This window comes from Genypterus blacodes, unplaced genomic scaffold (assembly GCF_046128005.1).
Source record: "Genypterus blacodes isolate CSIRO-AG114 ecotype Tasmania unplaced genomic scaffold, CSIRO-AGI_Gbla_v1 ptg000139l_1, whole genome shotgun sequence".
NCBI classification, from domain to species: Eukaryota; Metazoa; Chordata; class Actinopteri; order Ophidiiformes; family Ophidiidae; genus Genypterus; species Genypterus blacodes.
Window position 1 is genome coordinate 777,109 of NW_027466941.1, and position 19,748 is coordinate 796,856.

The 19,748-nt window shown below is 46.4% G+C and overlaps 1 protein-coding gene across 1 annotated transcript; it reads right to left on the reverse strand.

Annotated features, from left to right (window-relative positions):
- Positions 1–244: 244 nt before the first annotated feature.
- Positions 245–19,113, reverse strand: LOC143011880 (putative methyltransferase NSUN7). Its single transcript, XM_076164883.1, has 12 exons — positions 18,759–19,113; positions 13,767–13,825; positions 10,908–11,038; positions 10,641–10,793; positions 9,849–10,032; positions 8,869–9,094; positions 8,631–8,774; positions 8,252–8,353; positions 6,731–6,866; positions 6,004–6,130; positions 788–1,058; positions 245–621 (listed from the first exon to the last, which is right to left on the reverse strand). Exons 1-12 carry the CDS (start codon positions 19,111–19,113, stop codon positions 245–247), a joined length of 2,265 nt encoding a protein of 754 aa, XP_076020998.1.
- Between the last annotated feature and the right edge of the window lie 635 nt (positions 19,114–19,748).

Below are 19,748 nucleotides of genomic sequence, written 5' to 3' on the forward strand. Positions count from 1 at the left end.
AATCCTGCTGCCATTTTCCCTCCATCTAATATTCATCATGCAGTGACATTGAAAGAACGCTGGCAGGGCTCTATGAATACACACACGCTAAACATGATGGCACAGAATGACACTGTAATCAATATTAGACTGATGGAGTCAGACGCATTTAGAGAGACTTGTTTGATGTGGCAGCTGCTTAATACTTTGTTATACTTTGCTATTTCTTTAGTTTTCCTACTGATTTCCTTCATGTTCAGTTCTGTCAGTACCAAGGGCGGGGTTTGGCTCTTGCATCTCTATGGCAACCACCGGTGGAACAGGAGAGGCTCCCAGTCTGAGCCGGGCTCCTCCGCTTACTGCTGGTGATGCGAGCGCCGCGCTGGGCCGGGATGACGTTGGGGAAGCGAATGCGAGGCAGGACCAGCGCCACGGGCCTGGGCACCTCCGGGAGAGCTCTTGGGTGACGGGCGACAGGGAGACCAACAGGGATGGCGGGGGGAGCGGAGGAAGGGGTGGGATTCTGGGCGCTGGAAGGCGTCTTGTTGAGCGCACAGGTGATTCCTTTGCTGGGTCGGGTCTGGTCTGGTGTCCAGGAGGAGGAGGAGCAGCTGGACACGATGCTTTTGACTTTGGCTTTTCCTGAAGGTTGGATGGGGAGACGAGGATTCAGACCAGAAGATGGAAACAGTAAGAAAAGGGATTGATGTGCAAACAACCTTGCAAATCTGAGCTAAAGCTATAACTTGTAGCCTAAAGGTGTGGAGTTATGACACAGAGCTGTTGATGTACTGAGCCTCTTGTTCACCTTGTCGCCTGTTGGTCAGTGCCTGATCTCCACATGAAGGAGGCGAGCTGCTGGACTTGGTCTCGCCGTGTTGATACTGATTAATTCTGGACTGAACACTGACAGAGAGGAGGGACGGGGAGACGTGACCATGGATTACTTTGGTCATCCTGTTGGTCTTCCCATGCGGCGCTTTTGTGGTCGGCCGGCTGGAACCAATCCGGTCCAGTAGGCCTTTGGCGTTTGCTTTGGCCAGCACGTCCTGCGGCGTCTCTTTGACCAACGGCTCAAGCTGAAGAAGGAGACAAAAGCTTTATTTGTTTTAGACTAGCCAATTTGGAGAGAGGAGAGGGGAGGAGAGGAGAGGAGAGGAGAGGAGAGGAGAGGAGAGGAGAGGAGAGGAGAGGATCCCTGTGTCCTTGCTGCTGGCTCCCGGGTCACCTGCTGTCTCAGCATCAGCCCACACAGAAAGCCTCTGCTGCTCTCCTCAGAGCCTGAATTATTCACCAGCACAGGGACACACAGCCTGTGAGGGCTCGTCTGTATTTTGTTATAATGTGCTTGCTTGTACATTAATGCAAATGTCTATAAAAACTGTCTGCAATCCTGTGAAGCCGCATATTCACTTGAGCATGCAGTCTGCGTGTCCAAAGGATTGCATGTGCCTGTCTCTCTCTCTCTCTCTCTCCCCCCGTGTGTGTGTGTGTGTGTTTGCACAGGTACACATGCGTCAGGAGCGCTGCTGTGATGCAGTCTTTGGCGGATGCCCTGAACTTCATTGATGCTAACTCATACAGACAAGGGGCGCTGAATTATTCAGCAGCCCCGCTCCCTCGTCTCTCCTCCTCCTCTTCTTCACCCTGTAAATTTCACTTCTTCTCAATCTCGAATAACAAACTATATCACAAAACCCATTTCTTTCTACATCTTGCCAAACACGGACAAATCACCCCAGAGCTGACCTAAAGGCAACGCACTCAAACATTCAGGTCCGAGATCGTTATGGATCAATGCGCCTCGGCAACAACTTCTAAATATGTCAAATTGCCTCTAAAGAACGGGAGGAAGTCTCGGACACATTTGGGGACCGTAAGATGGGAGTCCACATGTGATGAGGTCTGAAACACATCTCCCTCTTTCCTTTATTGTTCCCAGCTGTTCTCGTATGGAAAACTCATAAAGGGTGTTACAGTGACAGTCGATGTAAGCCAGACAGCATTAAACACTTATATAATTGCTATTTTTATGACACTTTTCAGGGTGCCACAATAACTTTTGATTAGCTGAGTTTATTGGAGGTAGGAAGAAAAATCCTGTTTGAGGCGCCATTACAGCAGGTTGATTATCTTTTCATTCGTATCTGCGGAGGTATAAAACATGATGGATGGCCAGAGAGGAACAGACGCTGCAGTGCAGGAGAGCGCCGTCACGCCCAGAGGGGCTCCGATTGCTTAATAACCCCACACTGGCATCATAAGCGTAAGAGAGAATTTCATAATGTGAGGGCGTGTCATAAATGTGGCGATGATTTGGATTAGGAGGACGTGAGGAAGACCGGTCACACAGATTTGAAGATGCTCACCAGCGTTGTACCGAGGCTCCCAGGATGAGTCGAGGCTTTGCTCCACTGTCTCATCTCATATCCAGCCACAGAATTAATGTGAAGGAGGGACAGGAGGGAACGGGGACGAAGGCAGAGACACAAAGTGACGTGGAGACAGGCTTAGTCTGGCTGCTGGATTAAAGAGTATAACACATTTCTTCTTCTCTCTCTGTTCAGAGTGTAATGTCCACATATGAGGACGCTGGGTCTCAGGAGATTGAGAGAGTAAATCGATTTCTCCAAAATGTCATTTATATATCATAACGAAATCCGCATGAACGCACATAAAGGACCAAAATTATGCAAACAAATATGGATTTATTTTGGCAGGAGTCTGAGTGTTTGTATTTCCTCATGCTGTGATTGTGCAGCGCATCAAGTGTATTGAGCAAACTGCAGAGTCTTATTAATAATGCATCTTACTCGCATTTTTGCCTTAATCACATGCAGGGAATATTGAGATCAGGATAAGAAGCGATTGCAAAGCTTGGCTGTTGTGGGTATATGTAGATTCAAGCGCAGGGACCCATTTGGAGCATCAGATTATGTTGGAGGCTATCAGCCACATTAAGGCTAAAAAACAAACCAAGATGTAAACATAGTGAGATAGGCTGTAAAATAGAACACACAGATGCTTCACATGGACTTATAGAGTCTCTGAGGACACTGAGGTAGCATTAGGTAAACATTTGGAGACAAACAGGACACACAAAAGTATCCAATAAGGCGAATAGATAGATGGAGAAGAGATGAGGCTTACATCTTCTCTATATCTCATTTCTCAACTCAATTCATGCTGATCAGACCTTTGCGGAAATGTTGCTCCTGTGAACAATTCGCAGTTGGTACCAGAGATCTGATGATTCAGTTTATCTGGGGAAGCAGTGAACTTTCTACAGTGGGGAGGGGAGGGGAGGGGGGCAAACAAAACAACTCGTCAAGCACCTTCATAACCGCTGACCGACTCACAATGAGGGAGCCATATTTACACAACGGAACTATTCCGATGCAAAATATCCCAGCACAGGATTCCTCCCTCCTCGTCTCTCCCCCTGGTGCAGGAGTGACATTTTCACGTCGCCCCTTCCTTCGTCGAGGGTTCAAGCCTGCTGCCCTGCTACCAAGTCTACAGATGCGAGAGAAAATGGGAGATCAGTCAGGGATAAGAACGGCTCTGCATCCTCTTTCACATTTATCAAACTCCACTTTGGCTGCGGTGCACATCACTGCACGCTGGAAACACACAGCAGGAGAGTCACATTCACTTTCCTCTGATTCAACCACAGGGGCAGAGGCGAGCACAGCACATCTGCCCACATGTGTCCACCAGACAAAACCATTAACCAGAATGACCCCAGCTCCCTCCACACAGGCAGGGCTTATTGCACATTTTCTTTCTTTCCTGCTTTGCCTCCTAGGCTCAGATCCCTTGCCTTGTGGAATCTGTACCCTGTATGCTGTAAATTAACAACAAATAACTTGACTTGTTGACTCAGAGGGTGTGAATGTATGGTAGTGTCTTGCAAAGGTTCATTACTTTGCCTGGTAATGAAGTTGGCATAGAGTTGTGGGGGTCCAGATTCTAAATTCTCCCCCGGGGAATGCGTACGAGTAACGGCTGTGTGCGTCAAGTGTGTTGCTGATGAAGCCGTAAGTGTCTCCAGCTGGCACTGATTGGAATGCGTAAACAAAAAGCAGCTAAATCCACAACCTCTGTACCGTATACTGTAGGTGCTGGTTGTTTACACACATTTGCTTTGGGTGGATGTTTGCTCAAGTATTGGCAACGTGCGATGTATATGGAGGCTCTGAAGCAGGGGTGGGAAACCTCTGGTTGATCCGGCCCACGACACACTCTTCCGATGAAGTCATACAAATAATTATATTGAGATTATAATTTCGAAGCACTTCCTCCTCCTCCTCCTACCTGTATAGACTCGGCTGATGCTTGATCTCCTCTGTGAAAGTCCACTTGCTTTGGTTGTGTCTGCTGAATAATGTCACAACCAAAGCAATACTAAAGTTTTCAGCAACACAAGTAAGTGAAATGCTACAGAAGCTAAATCTAATGGCCACTAGATAGAAGGTGGTAATGTAATCTAATGTTCGTCTTAGTGGTGATTTGATTCATTTTAATAACCAAAGACAGCATATAGTAAACCTTCAATTCTACCCACAAAATATCCCACAAGATGCTCTTTCCATTTTTTAAGATACACTACAGTATAGTACAAATACAGTTCTGAAGGCGTGTAGGTACTGAATACACTGTTGATACACACACAATAATACATACGTACCCCCTCGAGTTTGAATTTGAGTGTTCTGGCTCTTGTTCCTCTGATATCCTTCAATCCCCTCTTCATCTCCTCCTCCTCTTCTCTATCCACTCTCTCTCTCTCTCTCTCTCTCTTCCTCTTGCTTTGTTCATCCTCTCCTCTCCTCTTAAATTGCTTGATTTCCAGTTCTAAAGATGACCCAGAAAATTTCTCTCGCCCACCTCGACATTCGTTCGCACTCATCCTGACAAGTTCTCCTCCTACATCTCTCACTTTCTCTTTGCTCGCTGATTAGAGGACGACTTCGCCCCGGCTTCTTCTCCTTTCCTCCACCGAGCTATCGCCAAGTTTCTCCTCTCGCACTTTTCTCCGTCTCGTGACTCTGACACTTATTCTCACCTGATCCTAACTTCATGGTGTTTCTGCTTACCTTCCTTCTCTTTTCACTCCTCACACCTTCTCTGACAAAAAAATAACACACACAGAGCCTCTATTCTCCCACAGCCTCACACACTCACAACACAAACATGCTCCACTTCACAGGTGTAGGTTTCTTGATCCCCACACACTCTCAAGGCTCCCTATCAAACTCATACTTTCCAAATTTCACACTTTGCAAAACTGGTCTCTACAGCAATTGTCTGCAGCTGTATGCGTGTGCGTGTGTGTGTGTGTGTGTGTGTGTGTGTGTGTGTGTGTGTGTGTGTGTGAGATGATGCTTCTTCAGTAATCAAGGAGGTAAAATGGGTGAAGCACAGGGAGTTTCTCAGCTGTCGTCGGTGAGGCCCTTTGAATTGAATGAATTGAATGTCAATGAAGACTAAACCGCTTTCAAGCCTGAATGCTCAATGAGCGACTGTATAACTCCGTCTCTCCCTCAGCAGCTCTGCGGCTCTGCGGCGCCTGGAGCAGCTTCAGCAGATTGATGATGGTGTGGGGTTTTTTTTTTTTTTTTTAGGAGGAGGATTAAGTGGAATTGATTGACAGTCTATAGCAGTGTGAAGACTATTAGCTCTTTTGCACTGAGACCTTTTCAGGAACCATGAACCTCCCTGTAGAAATGATCATCAGATGCTTGAATATCTTAAAGCTCACTCACATTTTTGCTCGATAACAGCACGGGCGAATAAAAGTGTGTAAATAGGGATCACTGATTCTGCACACACACTCTGCAGCCAATATGTTTCTTCACATCTTTGCACCGTTTTTTGTAGGAAATAAAACACAAAACTAACAATAAAGACAGACATGAGCAGATATTACACATTCTTCTCCCCACTCTGCCGGCTCAGCGCGTATGTTCAGCCCCTGCTTTGTCTGTGTTGAGTTGTTTTTAATGTTTTATTGATGCTCACCTCTCTGGTGAGAATGGCCAGGAAGCAGCCATTACTCTGCTCTGAGGGCTCCAGCATGAAGAAAGGCTCCGTCTCCTCCGGGCCCCCGGCATGAAGGAGCGAGCCGATGAGAGAAGAGGAGCTCAACCTGGATGAAGGACACGCATGAAAGCAAGAGAAGAAGGCACTTCAAATTACAACTTAACACAAGGATGCAGCCAAATTGTGTTTGTGAATAAATTGCACGCACACACCGGCGCACACACACACACATCCATGCGAATAGTATCAGACGGGGTATATTTATTCTAGCCTGAGGCGTTGCCAGCACTCCAGGTCAGCGTTGTGCACAGAGGAGCCAGGCACAGATGATACAAGTCGAAAGAAATGGTGAACTTCAACAAGTCTTAGGTTGTCCAAACCACATAAAGGAGCAGAACTACTGAAATATGTAAAACACCACAATTGAAAGCGAGTCTGTCTGAAAGTATTTTCTTTTTCTCTGCCCTTTTCACAGCATTTAGAGACATGAAATGGCAACTTTGAATTTGTTTTCACTGAGCGTCCTTCGCCTGCTGCCTGGGGTGCTGAGACTTTGACAGAAGACTGAATAGCAGGGAGATAAACAAACACACACACACACACACTCATACACATACACACGTCAGCTCTGACTGACAGACAAACAAAGAGACACAGTGACTGACACGGGTGCAGCAGATTCGGAGGTGCAGAGATTCAGGCTGACCTAAAGTTTGGCAATTTGAGGGTCCACTCCTTCTCTGTCCGGGTCTTGGCTCGCTCCAGGGCTCTGCTCACCACCTGCTCGTTCTCTTCAGAGTGTGATGAGCAGGTAGAGTACACCACTGCTGAAACCTTGGGGACTACACACACACACAGAGACAGACAGACACAGACATACACACACACATCACTCATCAAATGTGTTGTGGTCTTCATTGACAGCTACCCTGACATTTCTCCTGTTGACATTTGGACTTCACCGTTCTCTCTGCTCGACTCCTTCAAATCTTTTTATACAATAATTTTTCAATTTTATTCAACGTCCGTGCTGCTAAATGCACTTTAAACGAGCGCACATCCGAGACGAGCGGTGACATGAAACGTTAAAACATGCAAATGGAGCTGGTGGAATGCCTCAGACTAATTCATTCACACCCATGAAAGACAAACTCATTTCATGCACAATTTGGCCAGACAGAAAGACAGACAGGCTCGCTCGCATGAAAAGTCTTGCCATCTCTTGCTTTATGACAATTCAATTTGAGTATTCAAAGCCAGCCCCGACAGCTTCCTTTGAAGAAACAGGTGCTTCAAGTTCATTTTCTCCCCCACACAATGCGTTTCTCCTCTCACACACCTGCTGCCCGTTTGTGTATTTGTGCAGCTGTTGGCTATTTGATTTCTTTCATTTGAGCTTTGATTTTTTTCGCTGGCACGCTAATTACAGCCAGCCAGGAACAATTAACACTGGAATGATAAGTAAAACCTCCTCAGATGTGTCAAAGCCGCTCCAGACTCACGGTAAATGAGTCGAGAAAAGAGAGAGACGGGGACAACTAGGGGCAGGGATGTTTGTCATTGGGGCGTCCTCCTCCTCCGCAGCATGTTGGCACGTGTGTGTGTGTGTCTGAGTCATTTCTGAACATTGACTCAGGCGCTCGATACGCACACGCCATTAATTAAGAGCCCCATTAGAAAGTATCAACCCAGGCAAAAACGTTGATAGGGGCCAATCGATGGCAATGTGATTAGAGAAGCCGGGCTCCATTGCCTCTGACAGAAAGACTCCACCTGCTCCAACAACAAAAGCCCCGACCACACACAGAGCAAAGCGGGCGGACAATACAACACGGAGCCGAGCCAGTGGGTGGAGCACATGGAGGTTGATGAATGAATCCCAACAGAGTAAGCAGGATGCGGTACAGAACGGTTAACATATGCAGAATCTGTAATCCAAACGGTCAATAGGATAGAAGAGGCGAGGGGAGAGAGAAGGAATCAAATATGTGAGGAATGCTGCAGCAGAGCAACATTAGCATTCCTAATTAAGACTCAGACGATCTCCCAGGGACGCCGCGGGCTTCGCTCTAATGGCATACCAGATTAGATAATTAGAAAGTATAAGCTTCATTGTGTCAGAGAGGTGAGCGAGGCGATGCAAGTGAGACTGAGCTCAGAGGGAGGGAGTGAGAGAGAGAGAGAGAGAGAGAGAGAGAGAGAGAGAGTCGGGCGGTTCAACACTCACACTTCAAGGCGTGATCAATGTCCTTCTGCTGCTGTGCTACCAGAGCTTCCAGTTTGCTCGGGGCTATGGAACCATGGCACAGGTCTCTCAGCACGTCTGTGTCTGACATACACACACACATACACACACACACACACACACACACCTCAGGTTTCCTTTTAATTTACCAGCTGTACGCTTTAAGGGTGCGTGCTCGTGGGTTGTAAACTTGCATCGGTTCATAAGCACTAATAGCTTATGAGAGGTCTGTAGTGTGGGCGGAGCCACGATGATTAACTTTCAAACTGGATTAAATATAGAGATATGATGGTGGCTACATGTGAAATCCACTGAATGCTCTTACTGCAGCCGGTACGTCAGGCTTCATACGGTGATGTACCTCCGTTCCCTTGCAGGATGAACTCAACGGGGTCGCTGATTGCAGACAGGGAACACTTGGGTGTCAGTAGGATGACGCGCACCCTCTGAAGCCGCTTATCACCGCTGTCCAAAGACTGGAACACCTCAGGAATCAGCCTCATATCTGAGCAACGTGAGGACAGAGATACCTCGCAAATACACACAATACAAACAAATGCTGACAACACCCTCGTGCAGCTTATCGCTTTTGCACCTACTCTTGCAGCCCATGGCGGTGACGGTCTGCTGTAGCTCCTCCCTCTGGCCCGGGGTGCGATCGCCGACGCAGACGTGGACTACGGTCTGATTGTTGCCGTTGCCGGCGGCGATTAGAGAGGCCGTGTGAGCGACCGTGAGGCCGGAGAAGCGGCCAACCACGAGAACGTCTCCTTCCTCCGGTAACAGATCGCAGGCGGCGTTCGGACCGAGGCTGCAGGATTTATCCTACAAACACGTTAAGTATAAGAATAGAAGTAAGGTAGGTGTGAGAAAACCTTGAGACTTTAGGTGTTAATGAGAGATGAAGAGGGAGTTTGGTGCAGCGGTGGATACAAAGAAGGAGGGAGTGAAGAGTAGGGAAAGATTTAGAGTCACACCGCCATCAGATTACAATAGCAATGTCCTTCAATCAATAGCTCGCCCTCTGGAAAGAGAGCTGAACGCATCCCTGCGGCCCCACAGAGTTTCTGCTGTTAGTGTCTAAATCACAGGGTTTGTTAGGAGGACAGACAAGAGGGATGAGACCAGAGACAAAAGGAAGGAGGAAGTGAGACGGCGGCACGGGAAAGGTGAGTGAGTGAGAGAGAGAGAGAGAGAGAGAGAGAGAATGGCATATTTAATTGAGTTTGGTTGCTGAATTCATTGTGGCGCATTGAGCTGCTTCTAGTTTGCGTGGCAGCTTGATTTTAATGGTGTTGGAATTAAAATGGGAAGCTGCCATCCAGCTGCACTGCACGCCTCAAAGTGAAATGTGGTCCAAAAGAGAGGAATTTGTGTGAAATGTGAAATATTCCCGTATGTGGGGAAACTCATTCTTTGAGGCTTAATCGGTCTCGGTCTTATAATCAATTTTAGCAACTCTATTAGGGAGAAGGGGATTCAGAGTTCCGCGGCTTGAGAGAGAGAGTGTGTGTGTGTTGAGAGGAGGATCGCTTGTTGGCAGGCTGGTCTCTCTCTCTCAAGTGTGTGAAGCTTCTACCTGAATGATGAGTTTGTGTTCGCTGAGCAGCTCCGTGCGGCACAGCTCGGCTTTGAGCGGAGCCGGGAAAACTAGTAAATCCCTACAGTGGGGATCCTGGCAGAAGGTTCGCTCCTCCAGCTGCCCGATCGATTGCACCTGTGAGAAGCCTTCACTCCTCAGCACACTGTGCACCTCATCAACACTGGAGGCAAAGGACAGGCGGAGAGCAAGGAGGAGATTAGTGCAGGAGGGAGGAAGGAAACGGGAATGATGGAGGCAGAAAAGGAAGACTGTCATCATAGATAATAATAGTGCAAGTAATGGCTATGTGGCCTTTTAAAACACTTTAATAGTAATGTGCGCTGTAAAATCCATCGAAACACATGAAGACACACACACACACACACACCAGCACACACACAGCACACACACTAATAGTTCCAACAGGTGACCTTTACAGTCCCAAGCCTTGCTGAGGGTTGCTGCTGATTGGATCTGTCTGCAGCAGCAGGATTTACACCTCACTGAATCAGCCTGTCACAGTGTGCAGAAGACACACACACACACTCACACACACACACACACACACTCTCACACACACACACGCACACACACAAACACGGTCTGGTGTTATAATAGGATGTCAGACGGGCACCTGGCCCATAAAACACTGGGCAACACCCCAAGCTAAAAATGTGTGTATGTATGCTTACAGTGTGTGCCAGCATATTACTACACAGGTGCGTGTGACCTGTGTGTGAGTATGTGTGTGTGTGTGTGGGGTGTATGCGGTGTATGCGGTGAGCCCACCTGCTCCTCAGAGTGTTGACCCATGTGTAAAGCGGGAGGCTGCTGGTTCTTTCCTGCTTGGTCTTCACACTCTCTGGCAGAACACACTCGATAGTCAGGAGATCCTGTTTGATCCTGCAGCGGGCCAGAGAGGCGGCCAGCTTGGTCTTCAACCTTCAACACAAAGGCACATCGCCACATTCTTTATCACTTTTAATCACCACCCTTCCATCCAGTTTTATCTACCTTGCTTTTTTTCCCCCCTTTTTCCATTCCCTCCTCTCTTACCCGAGGAGCCAGCTCTCCACCTGTCTGACCTCCTGTACGACCTCCTGCTCCCACCGACGCCCGCGTGGGAGGAACTTCCTGTCCTGGAAGTCATAGAGCATGACGGCGACAAGACTCATCTGATCATCAGGCTGGAAGAATAAAAATGACCAGGAAATAGCAATTGAAGCGTTTGTAAAGTTAGAGGCTGTGTGCTTTTGTAGTTTGAATGCAATTACAACTTTTGATTACTATTGATAAAAGCAAACGCTCGTGTTTCAGACGCTACATATTGTGGACGAGGCAACGTGACATTCAGTAACAGTGTTACAGTAACAGCTCTAGATTGGTTACTTAATGAGTTCAGTGCTGTGATACTGTTTACCTAGATTGAGTTGTATACACATACACACACACACACACACACACACACAAGGTCCAGCATGTCTCGCACTGACCCCACGTCTGCCTCTTAATTAGTCACAGTGGCGAGCCTCAGATGTATCTCCACCTCTATTCACCTGTAATTATCTCTCTTCAACTTCCTAACCACTCTCTCTCTCTCTCTCTCTCCCTCACTCACTCTCCCCTCTCTCCCTCTCTCCCTCTCTCTCTCTCCCCTTTCCTTCCCTGAGGGGTGTGAGGGCACCATCCACATTAGTGACAGATGGTGTTTCTCAGCAGCAACAGCTTGCCACGGTCTCACTACTGGGCTAATGGGCCAAGAAGCTAGAACGCTACAAGGGCTCGTGCTCCAGCTACGGAATTAAGTGGCACTTATTATTCATTCCAGAAGCTTTTAATTTCATTTTTTGGAAAGGTCGGTTTCAGAGGCAGGTTGTGGCATTCTACTCTCTTTCTCTCTCTCTCCCGCTACCTCAAGCACTACTTGTCCTCTATCAAGGTTAAACCCCTGGGTGTGGGGAAATTCCCTCCCATCAAGTTGCTTGGCAACAGCGTCCCGTGGTGGGAAATTAGCTGAAAGTAAACACGCTGGCTGTGAGTCACCTTAGACGCAGGTCTGTGACATAAAAGTTAACTTGTTTATTCAGGTCAGTATCAGGTGGGTTACAAAATGATCCGTGCACGATCACCTTGGGCAGTTTTAATATCCAACCAAGTCTGACTGTATGATGAGGTGCATGGATAAACTTGTTTTCACATAATCTAGATTACTTCACATTCATTTCTTCTGAATGGAACACTGGCACCTGACTCAGCATTGGCACAGAATGTCAGTGCAGGAAGAACACAGGGCCATAATGGCACGAGTTCAAATCCCAGATCAGATTAACATTTGCCCTCTGTCCTGAGCTGAATAACATCAGATCTGTCTTTGGTGCCTGGAACAGAAAATCCAATATTTCTATCAATTCTGGTAGCCTGGCTCTGTTCCATTTAGCTTTGCCAGTGGGCAGCGGCACACCTAAATGGAATGCAGACGTTATCGCTGTGTTGTTGTTGTGACTCAAGTGAGATCTGTTGAGCAGATGACGTTTCAGATGAGGACACGCGTCGTTTTTAAGATGTAGCTTCCATAGCAGTGATTTACACGAGGCTGGGGTCTCCTTTAAGTGAAATGTGCCGGCGACCAGGAGCCTGAAACCACCGTCACTCAGGCTGCTTCCATCTGCAGGGTTCAGGCTTCATTTTCTCTCCCCATTGTGATCAAACATGCCTCTGGCTCCTGCAGCACCTGTGTCTATCTACAGCACGTCTTCATTTCTCACTCTCCCTCTCTTTCCCCCTCGCAATCCTGCCTCACTCCCTCCAACCCCCCCCCCCCCCTTCCAGCTCACCTCTCTGTCCTCCCTCTCTCTCTCCATCAAGGTTGAACTTTATAGATGCCAGCAGAGTAAAATGAGGTGAGAGTGAGTTCTAAAGACTGTCTCATTGTGTCTGGGCTTTATTGTCTCGCTAGACGGATACAGAGTAACGACCTGCCGCCGACACATAGGGAGACCCATTCATTTCACTCAAGGCCATATTTCACTAGGCTACAGTGCAAGTGTGTGTGTGGCTGCGTGTGTATGTGGGGGTTGTTTTGCAAACACACCCTCATGTGTATTAATGTGTCCCTCCCTGGGGCAGACGCTGCATGTCTACAATCAGTACAGCATGACAACTTGGTTTTCTCTTAACACATCCACCACCTTTGGCTTTCATTACTCTTCTCCTCTGCCAGTCACTACTGTGTGTTTTATCTCCGTCCAGGCTGTCAGAGAAGCGTCCGCCCTCCTTTTTCTTTTATGTAGAGTGTTAAAAAGTGGGGCAGAATAAACACCAATCTCCTCCAGAGGATACCTCTTCATTTAGACTAGCAGCAGTGTTCAGTTACAATCTCACAGCCGCAGGTCCATGGCTGCTCCTTCCTTTATGACCCTGCAGCAGTGGCATCAGCCTTTGCATCGCTAATATTCAGCTCACATGCATGGTGAAGAACATACTCAGGCACCATATCCAAACACACAGCTGTTATGGCATTTTGATTTCATTACTAATTAACGGGATGTTTTGTTTGAGAAAGGCACTAAAGGAAATGACAGGGGCAGCCGTGTTCTGCCACATAGTAGCTTTTAGCTGTGGAACTCCAAAGGGAGTGATTGTCATTGATTAGGGAAGGGAATATAGCACACACATGGTGCTTTGTGGGCAGATGAAAGGAGTGTATATCAGTGTAATACATCAATATTAGTGTTACTGGACCAAAGAATAGAACAAAGAGTTTGTGCAGAATGAGCAGCAGGACATGAGGAAGTGTAAACTGTGAGTGTATTGAAAGAATTCAGGCGAAACAGCATAAAGTAAAGCAACAACTATATTTCATGTGCTGTACTGTGCGTGCAGAGGCTATGCCTTACCGCTACGAATCTGACTTACCATTGGCCGAGCGAAGCAAAAGAAGCTGTCAATCATAATATCCTCCAGGAGTTCTTGATCTGTGCAGGGACAAAGTGCACCAAGGTTACACAGAGGGATGGGGAGAGAGAGGGAGTAGTAATGGAGATTTCCATTACTAATTATGTGTCTGAGCAATAACGATGCATATTAGTGCTATCTTCCATCCTAATGTCTAATTATCCCTCGAAACCAAGCCAGGCACTTTCATTTGGAGCATGTGATCGAGGCGAGAGAAATGACTCCCATCCATGAAGTGCTGATATACATGCTTGAAGGACAAATCCATATCTAATGATGAGAGCATGTCTCCAGAAAAGAGAGAGAGACAGATGGAGAAAGAGGGGCTCCTAGAGGCAAACCCCAATTATTTAGATTTCATTTGAAAACCTAATTCAATTATATTGCGGTTGTAATATCCCTTGATTAAACGCCTAATCAGCATACTTCATTGGTCTAATTTCTGTCATTTATAGTATCTGCAGTGAGGCCGTGTGAAATCAAAGGACTGATGACATTAATGACACGTTTATGTACAGACATATATACTCTACTGTCACTGGAATCCTTTTAAATCAGTTCATCTGTTTTTTAAAAAATCTACAAATGCATCAATTGTCTTTTATTTCTGTAACATCTTTGGCTCCAGGATCGTTCCAAGGTTTCTCCCGCTTGCTTTTCTGTTACGGTTACAGTGAGTCTGTACTTTGAACTGTGTTGATGGGGTCATGGGGCGTTAAGCTCCTTGACAAGCTTCGGCCAAACAAACGAATAAATCTAACTCGACTTGACACGACTTCATCCAATCTGGACGGTTCTCTGAAAAGGAGAAACTGCACTCGGATGCAGGTAGAGCTGTCAATCAGACTCAGAGGTTTTTGCTGCGTTTTCTATCCCTGAGTTCTGACTGTCATATCATCAAGGCAGCATCTGTCTGCCTACACAACGTGATGTTTACTCTCTGAAATATACATAAAGACACACAAACACACACACACACACACACACAGACTCATTCCCTCCTGTCCTGTCCGGGAACAATGTGCTCTCCTTTTCAACAGAGGCGAAGCGACAGCAACACTGTGTACCTTTGCTTGTCAGGATCAAACAACACCTTGCCTGGAGTAGCGTTTGCACATTACATGCTGAAAATAAGAAAAATGGGAGCTTTTCTATAAAAAATGCAGCGGTGATTCCAAAGTAGCTCCTAGTGTCACTGCAGAGGAGTGAATAAAAACTGGAAATGACCGTCACACCTGAGTCCTTTTAAGCTGCAACCAGGAGGTGAAGCCCACAACCCAGCCTATCAACTGAGATACCATAGCAACAACGCACACTGCTGTTAACCTATCACAACATTGCAAATCACACTAAATTGTACTCTGGGATTCTGCCAGATGCACCCAGGGAGAGAGCATGTAGGACAGGACAAACGCACACATACAGCCACACACACTGGTGGACACACACACACATAAATGTTTGCATACAGAGGAGTTTATCTTTATTTGAGGACACAAACATCCCATCAGCAGCGGTCTACTTTATAGGAGGTGTGGGTTAACGGGTTTTACAATATCGGCCATTACTGCAGAAGGCTTTAAAGATAAGGCTTTATAAGATAACCGCACAGCGCTGCACAGGGCCACAGAGGGGCTATCATGGTCGGGTCTGTAGAGGTCACACTCTTCCCACATGCTATAAATCACCCACAGCAGGTTAAATAAAACACGGAGAGAATTCAACTATAAATCACTTTGGTTGGACATTTTCACACGGACGACACGGCTCAGAGTTGTACTTTCGTGATATGTCAGCGTTTTCAAAATGTAAAGAATCTGCATGGTGGTTAATATGCAGAAATGAACCTGGAATCAGCTAATAAGATCGTTCTCGTAGCACCAGGAAGAAGCGCTTGTCGTCGCGGGAAGCAGAAACTTTTGGTGGCTTCCATCCAGGTGATACACAATGAGCAGTGAGTGATGGTGACTGTGGGCAAATAAATCCTGTGTTTAAAAGCCCAAACCTGAATACAGGCTCCTCTTGTCCTTTCTCGGGTCTTTAACTCACAGTGTTCTGTATCCGTGCACACAATTTACCATTGATGTAGCAGAGGTCCAGCCGAGGAAGAGGCAAATGTGTGTTCTGCAGTGATTCCTGCATGAAATGGCCAATATACGGTGCATCCTACAGATTATGTGCCTGCACAAATGAATATTTACTGAGGCATGCTGGGGCTAACTGCCATCATTATGGACAAGGGTAAAACAGACATAATCTCTTTCTCTCATGCTGTAAATGTAGCCCACAGCCAAGTGTTGTTTTCAGACACAGACAAGAGACAATAAGGCAGTAATACTGAGAGAAGGAGCAAGTGGGAGGATGAAAGGAGGCGAGGAAGAGGAGGGGGCTCACATGGAGACAAGGTCACCGTCGGAATTTAAACCGATTTTCACTTACGCAAAGAAGTTCTCTAACTCAAACTCTGCGTAACTGAAGCTGGTGTGAGCAGGTGAAGGAGAAATCAGCAAGATGTGAACCCTCGTCTCCATAAACAACCTGAGCTCAGTGATCAAACGAACACCACAGACAGCTGAGGTCACGCCATCTGGAAAAAGAACTTTTAAAGAAGAAGAACGAGAACAACTCCAGCGCGTGAGGAGGAAAGGCAGAGGAGGGAAGACGAGAAACAACCTGACAACTACTTAAGCTTCATCTTTGTTTATAAAATGTCAAATCGACACCAGGGGGCAAACATCGGCGCCGGCTCCCAGGCCATATTTAAGTATTGACTGACAACGGCAGCGACAGACGATTCTGTGTCCCCAGCCACCGATACGGAGCTTACTGAGCCACCTTTTTTGTTTTAAGCAGATAAGAGTTATAATCACAAGATCAATACCAGCGCTCATTGGCATTTTGCTCTGCACGTTTTTCGCTGCTGAAGCATTTCTTCTTCAGGTTAACAACTGACCTCAGCTCAATTCTGGATCAGTCATTCCCAGGCAGTGCGCAAAGGATGTGTCCTACGTGTGTATGGGCGTGTGTGTCTGTGTGTGTGTGTGCATGTACGTGACTGCCTGTACACGTGTGTGTGGGTGTGTGCGTGTCACCGGCAAATCAATTTCTGCACCTAAAGTCTGCCTGTTTGTATGAGGAAGAGGAGAGATTAACATTAGCTTCCCGACCGTGTCATTTCATCTGCACCCAATTTCACCGCACAGCAAGTGAGAGTGAATTGAGCTCTGTGACCAGCATACACCACCGAGGCAACACGCCCATCCTGTCTTTACAATATGAATAATGGTCAAAGGTCAACAAGCACCCAGTTCTTTTCTCTGCAGGCTTTTTCTTGTTAATTTATACCTGGATGGTGGAGGAGGAGGTCAAGTGGAAATCCCTTCAAATACTTGAAGGGATGAAGAAGTGTTAGCATACAGAGAAACAGGAGGAATAAGAAGTGAGTAAGTATATTAAAAATATGGCCCGTATTTCGATCATGACTATAAATATTTGATTCAATTTAAAGAGAAATGTTCCAAAGAACTCTTGGAAAAGGAATCTTGACTATTTCCCAGGAGTGAATCACAGTACAGAGTTAGTATTTCTCTACGGGTAGATTTCTCAATGATTCATTTACAATAACCTAAAAAAAGGAAATAGTAAAAACGGAGAGCAATCATTGTAACTGTGACACAGTGACAAAAGTGTTTCTTCTTCTCTTTCTTCTCATATATTGATTGATGAGAAATGAGAAACGATGTGATCAGTGAGAACATTAGTTTAGATTATCCAGTGAAGTGATGATGATCTGCCTGTGGCTCCAGTCTCTCCTCTGTCGTGGATTCCCACCAGCTGAAGCTCTCTACAAATGAACTAATTCTAGAAATGTCAAGCGCTGTTAATGGAGACCAGGCTATGGACTCCCCCAACACAGCAGTGGATCACAGAGAACTATCCGTCTCGGAAATAGATTCTAAACAAAAAATGGGATGAAATCGAACAACATAAATATTGTAATTGTTCTTGGCACGAGTCATTTTTCTCCTGGTAATGACCAAGCACGGGCTAAATTAAGTTTTACTCACCAGGATAAACAGCACATTATTCATCCTAGTCAGTGCAAACAGGCTTCCTTTCCTACACAAAGAAATAAAAGGGTTGAGGGATGAAAACGGCTTCCTGGTGATAAGATAGCATCGGCATGTTCCTGATATACGACCCTTATTACCCAGACCGTCCTTACGCCGGTCAGTTATTCTATATAATGTAAGTACAATGACCTATACCTGTAAAACTAATGAGAGGTTACTCCAGTCGACTGCCGGAGCTTGTGATGATGGATATTTTGAGGTGATGTCCCTTAATTGTGGGACGTGTAGGCCGCGGGCGTATCCAGGTGTGGAGGATGAATCGTGCAACAGAACAAAATCATTCATGGCTACAAGGGTATTCCTGCTACCTGACCTCTCAATCCACAGGGAACGCATTAAATCGATTTCAGCCAGCTGCCTGCACTGACAAGTCGGCACAACCCCCCCCCCCGCCCCCCCCCCCCCCTCCCTTATCACCATGGTGATTACACACCCCTGTGAGTTAGGCCACACAGACCGCACCCTAGTTCCAGATAACAGATTATGGGGCCAGATTGATTTGTAGCATCACACAGAATCCCCCCTTGGCCATTCAAGCATTTTCCCCCTCCTTCCACTTGCCCTTCATCAATCTATCTATATCCAATTCCAGCTGTCAATTAAACTTCTCCAGGGCTATTCATTCTCATTTCAAACTGCCATTTGTTTGCCTGGAATCAAATAGGTTTACTTGCAATTTAATGTACCTGAAATGAATCAAAATAGGGACTGTTGAGTACCCTTCACTGATGCCCTCCCTTCAAAGTCAGGTCTCAGGGAAGGAAGGAAGGAAGGAAGGAAGGAAGAAGCGAATGAACACCGCTCACACAGCCACACTTACATTTAAGCGTATTGAAGGCCAGCACGTAAGCTGCTCGCTGCATTTCCTGGTCTCTGACTTTGGGCAAAGGCACCCCTGTCCGTTTGCCATAATTCACCAACTGGTGGGCGGCAGGCTTTTCCAGTTGGTTGCTCTGGAATACGACTGAAGCCAGCAGGTAGACTCTGTCTGGGAAGCCTGGGCGGCTCTGGCCTGGTGTCTGAACCTCTGGAGGAAGAAGGGCTGGGCTGTCGTCATCATCTGCTGGGCCATCATCGGTTGTCAGGTCTTCACCACAGGCAGTCTGGGAGGAAGCTTTAGTGTCCTTGTGTTTGGGGGGATGACTGGGGCGCCTTTTAATGGTTTTATTTACCATTCTCTTAGCTGTGCTTTCTTATTAACACCTAAAAACAGAGCAAAGAACCCCTTACTTTGACCAACTGAAACAAGAAACAAACACATTTTCAGTCTAAATAAGACAGGATCTGATTTTTTTAACTGTTCAATGTATCATTTGTATCTGCAGGCTAGTACAAACTGTAAACGCTACTTGAATTAAGCAAATATGCAAAGAAAAATAAATGAAATCATAAAATATACAGGACAGGAGCAGTAACAGCACAGGCCTGAGTAATGATGTTAAGAAGCTGCGTTCCATTTAGCTATGTCTCGCTTTATAGCGCTAATACTGTGCATGCTGGCACAATGAAACAGCTATGTGGAATGAAACCCATCATCTGCGTTATTAAACAGACCTGCTGATGCATTTGGTCTCAAACGTGACCTTTTAAACACCTTTTTCATTAGTTCGAATCATTTAACTTACTAAATACGCGAAATTAACCGTCACAAATCTTTAAAAGTTACTAATTACCACGTTAGCGTTAGTTAGTTTTTGCTGGCAGATGTGAACTTGGAATAGTTTGGCTGGTTCTCGTTATCTGGTGGGAGGAAAGTCTCGTTTTCTCTCTCGGGATCATCGTAGTCGCGTCTGCGTCTCACGTCCGTGTG

Bases quoted from the DNA above. Each gene is read 5' to 3' on its own strand.
- LOC143011880 (XM_076164883.1), bottom strand. From the start codon at position 19,113: ATGGTAAATAAAACCATTAAAAGGCGCCCCAGTCATCCCCCCAAACAC. The intron at 6,867-8,251 runs GTGAGTGTTGAA...GTGTGTGTGTAG, and splicing joins CATTGATCACGCCTTGAAGT to TCCCCAAGGTTTCAGCAGTG. The intron at 1,059-6,003 runs GTGAGCATCAAT...CTCCTTCTTCAG, and splicing joins TGGCCATTCTCACCAGAGAG to CTTGAGCCGTTGGTCAAAGA.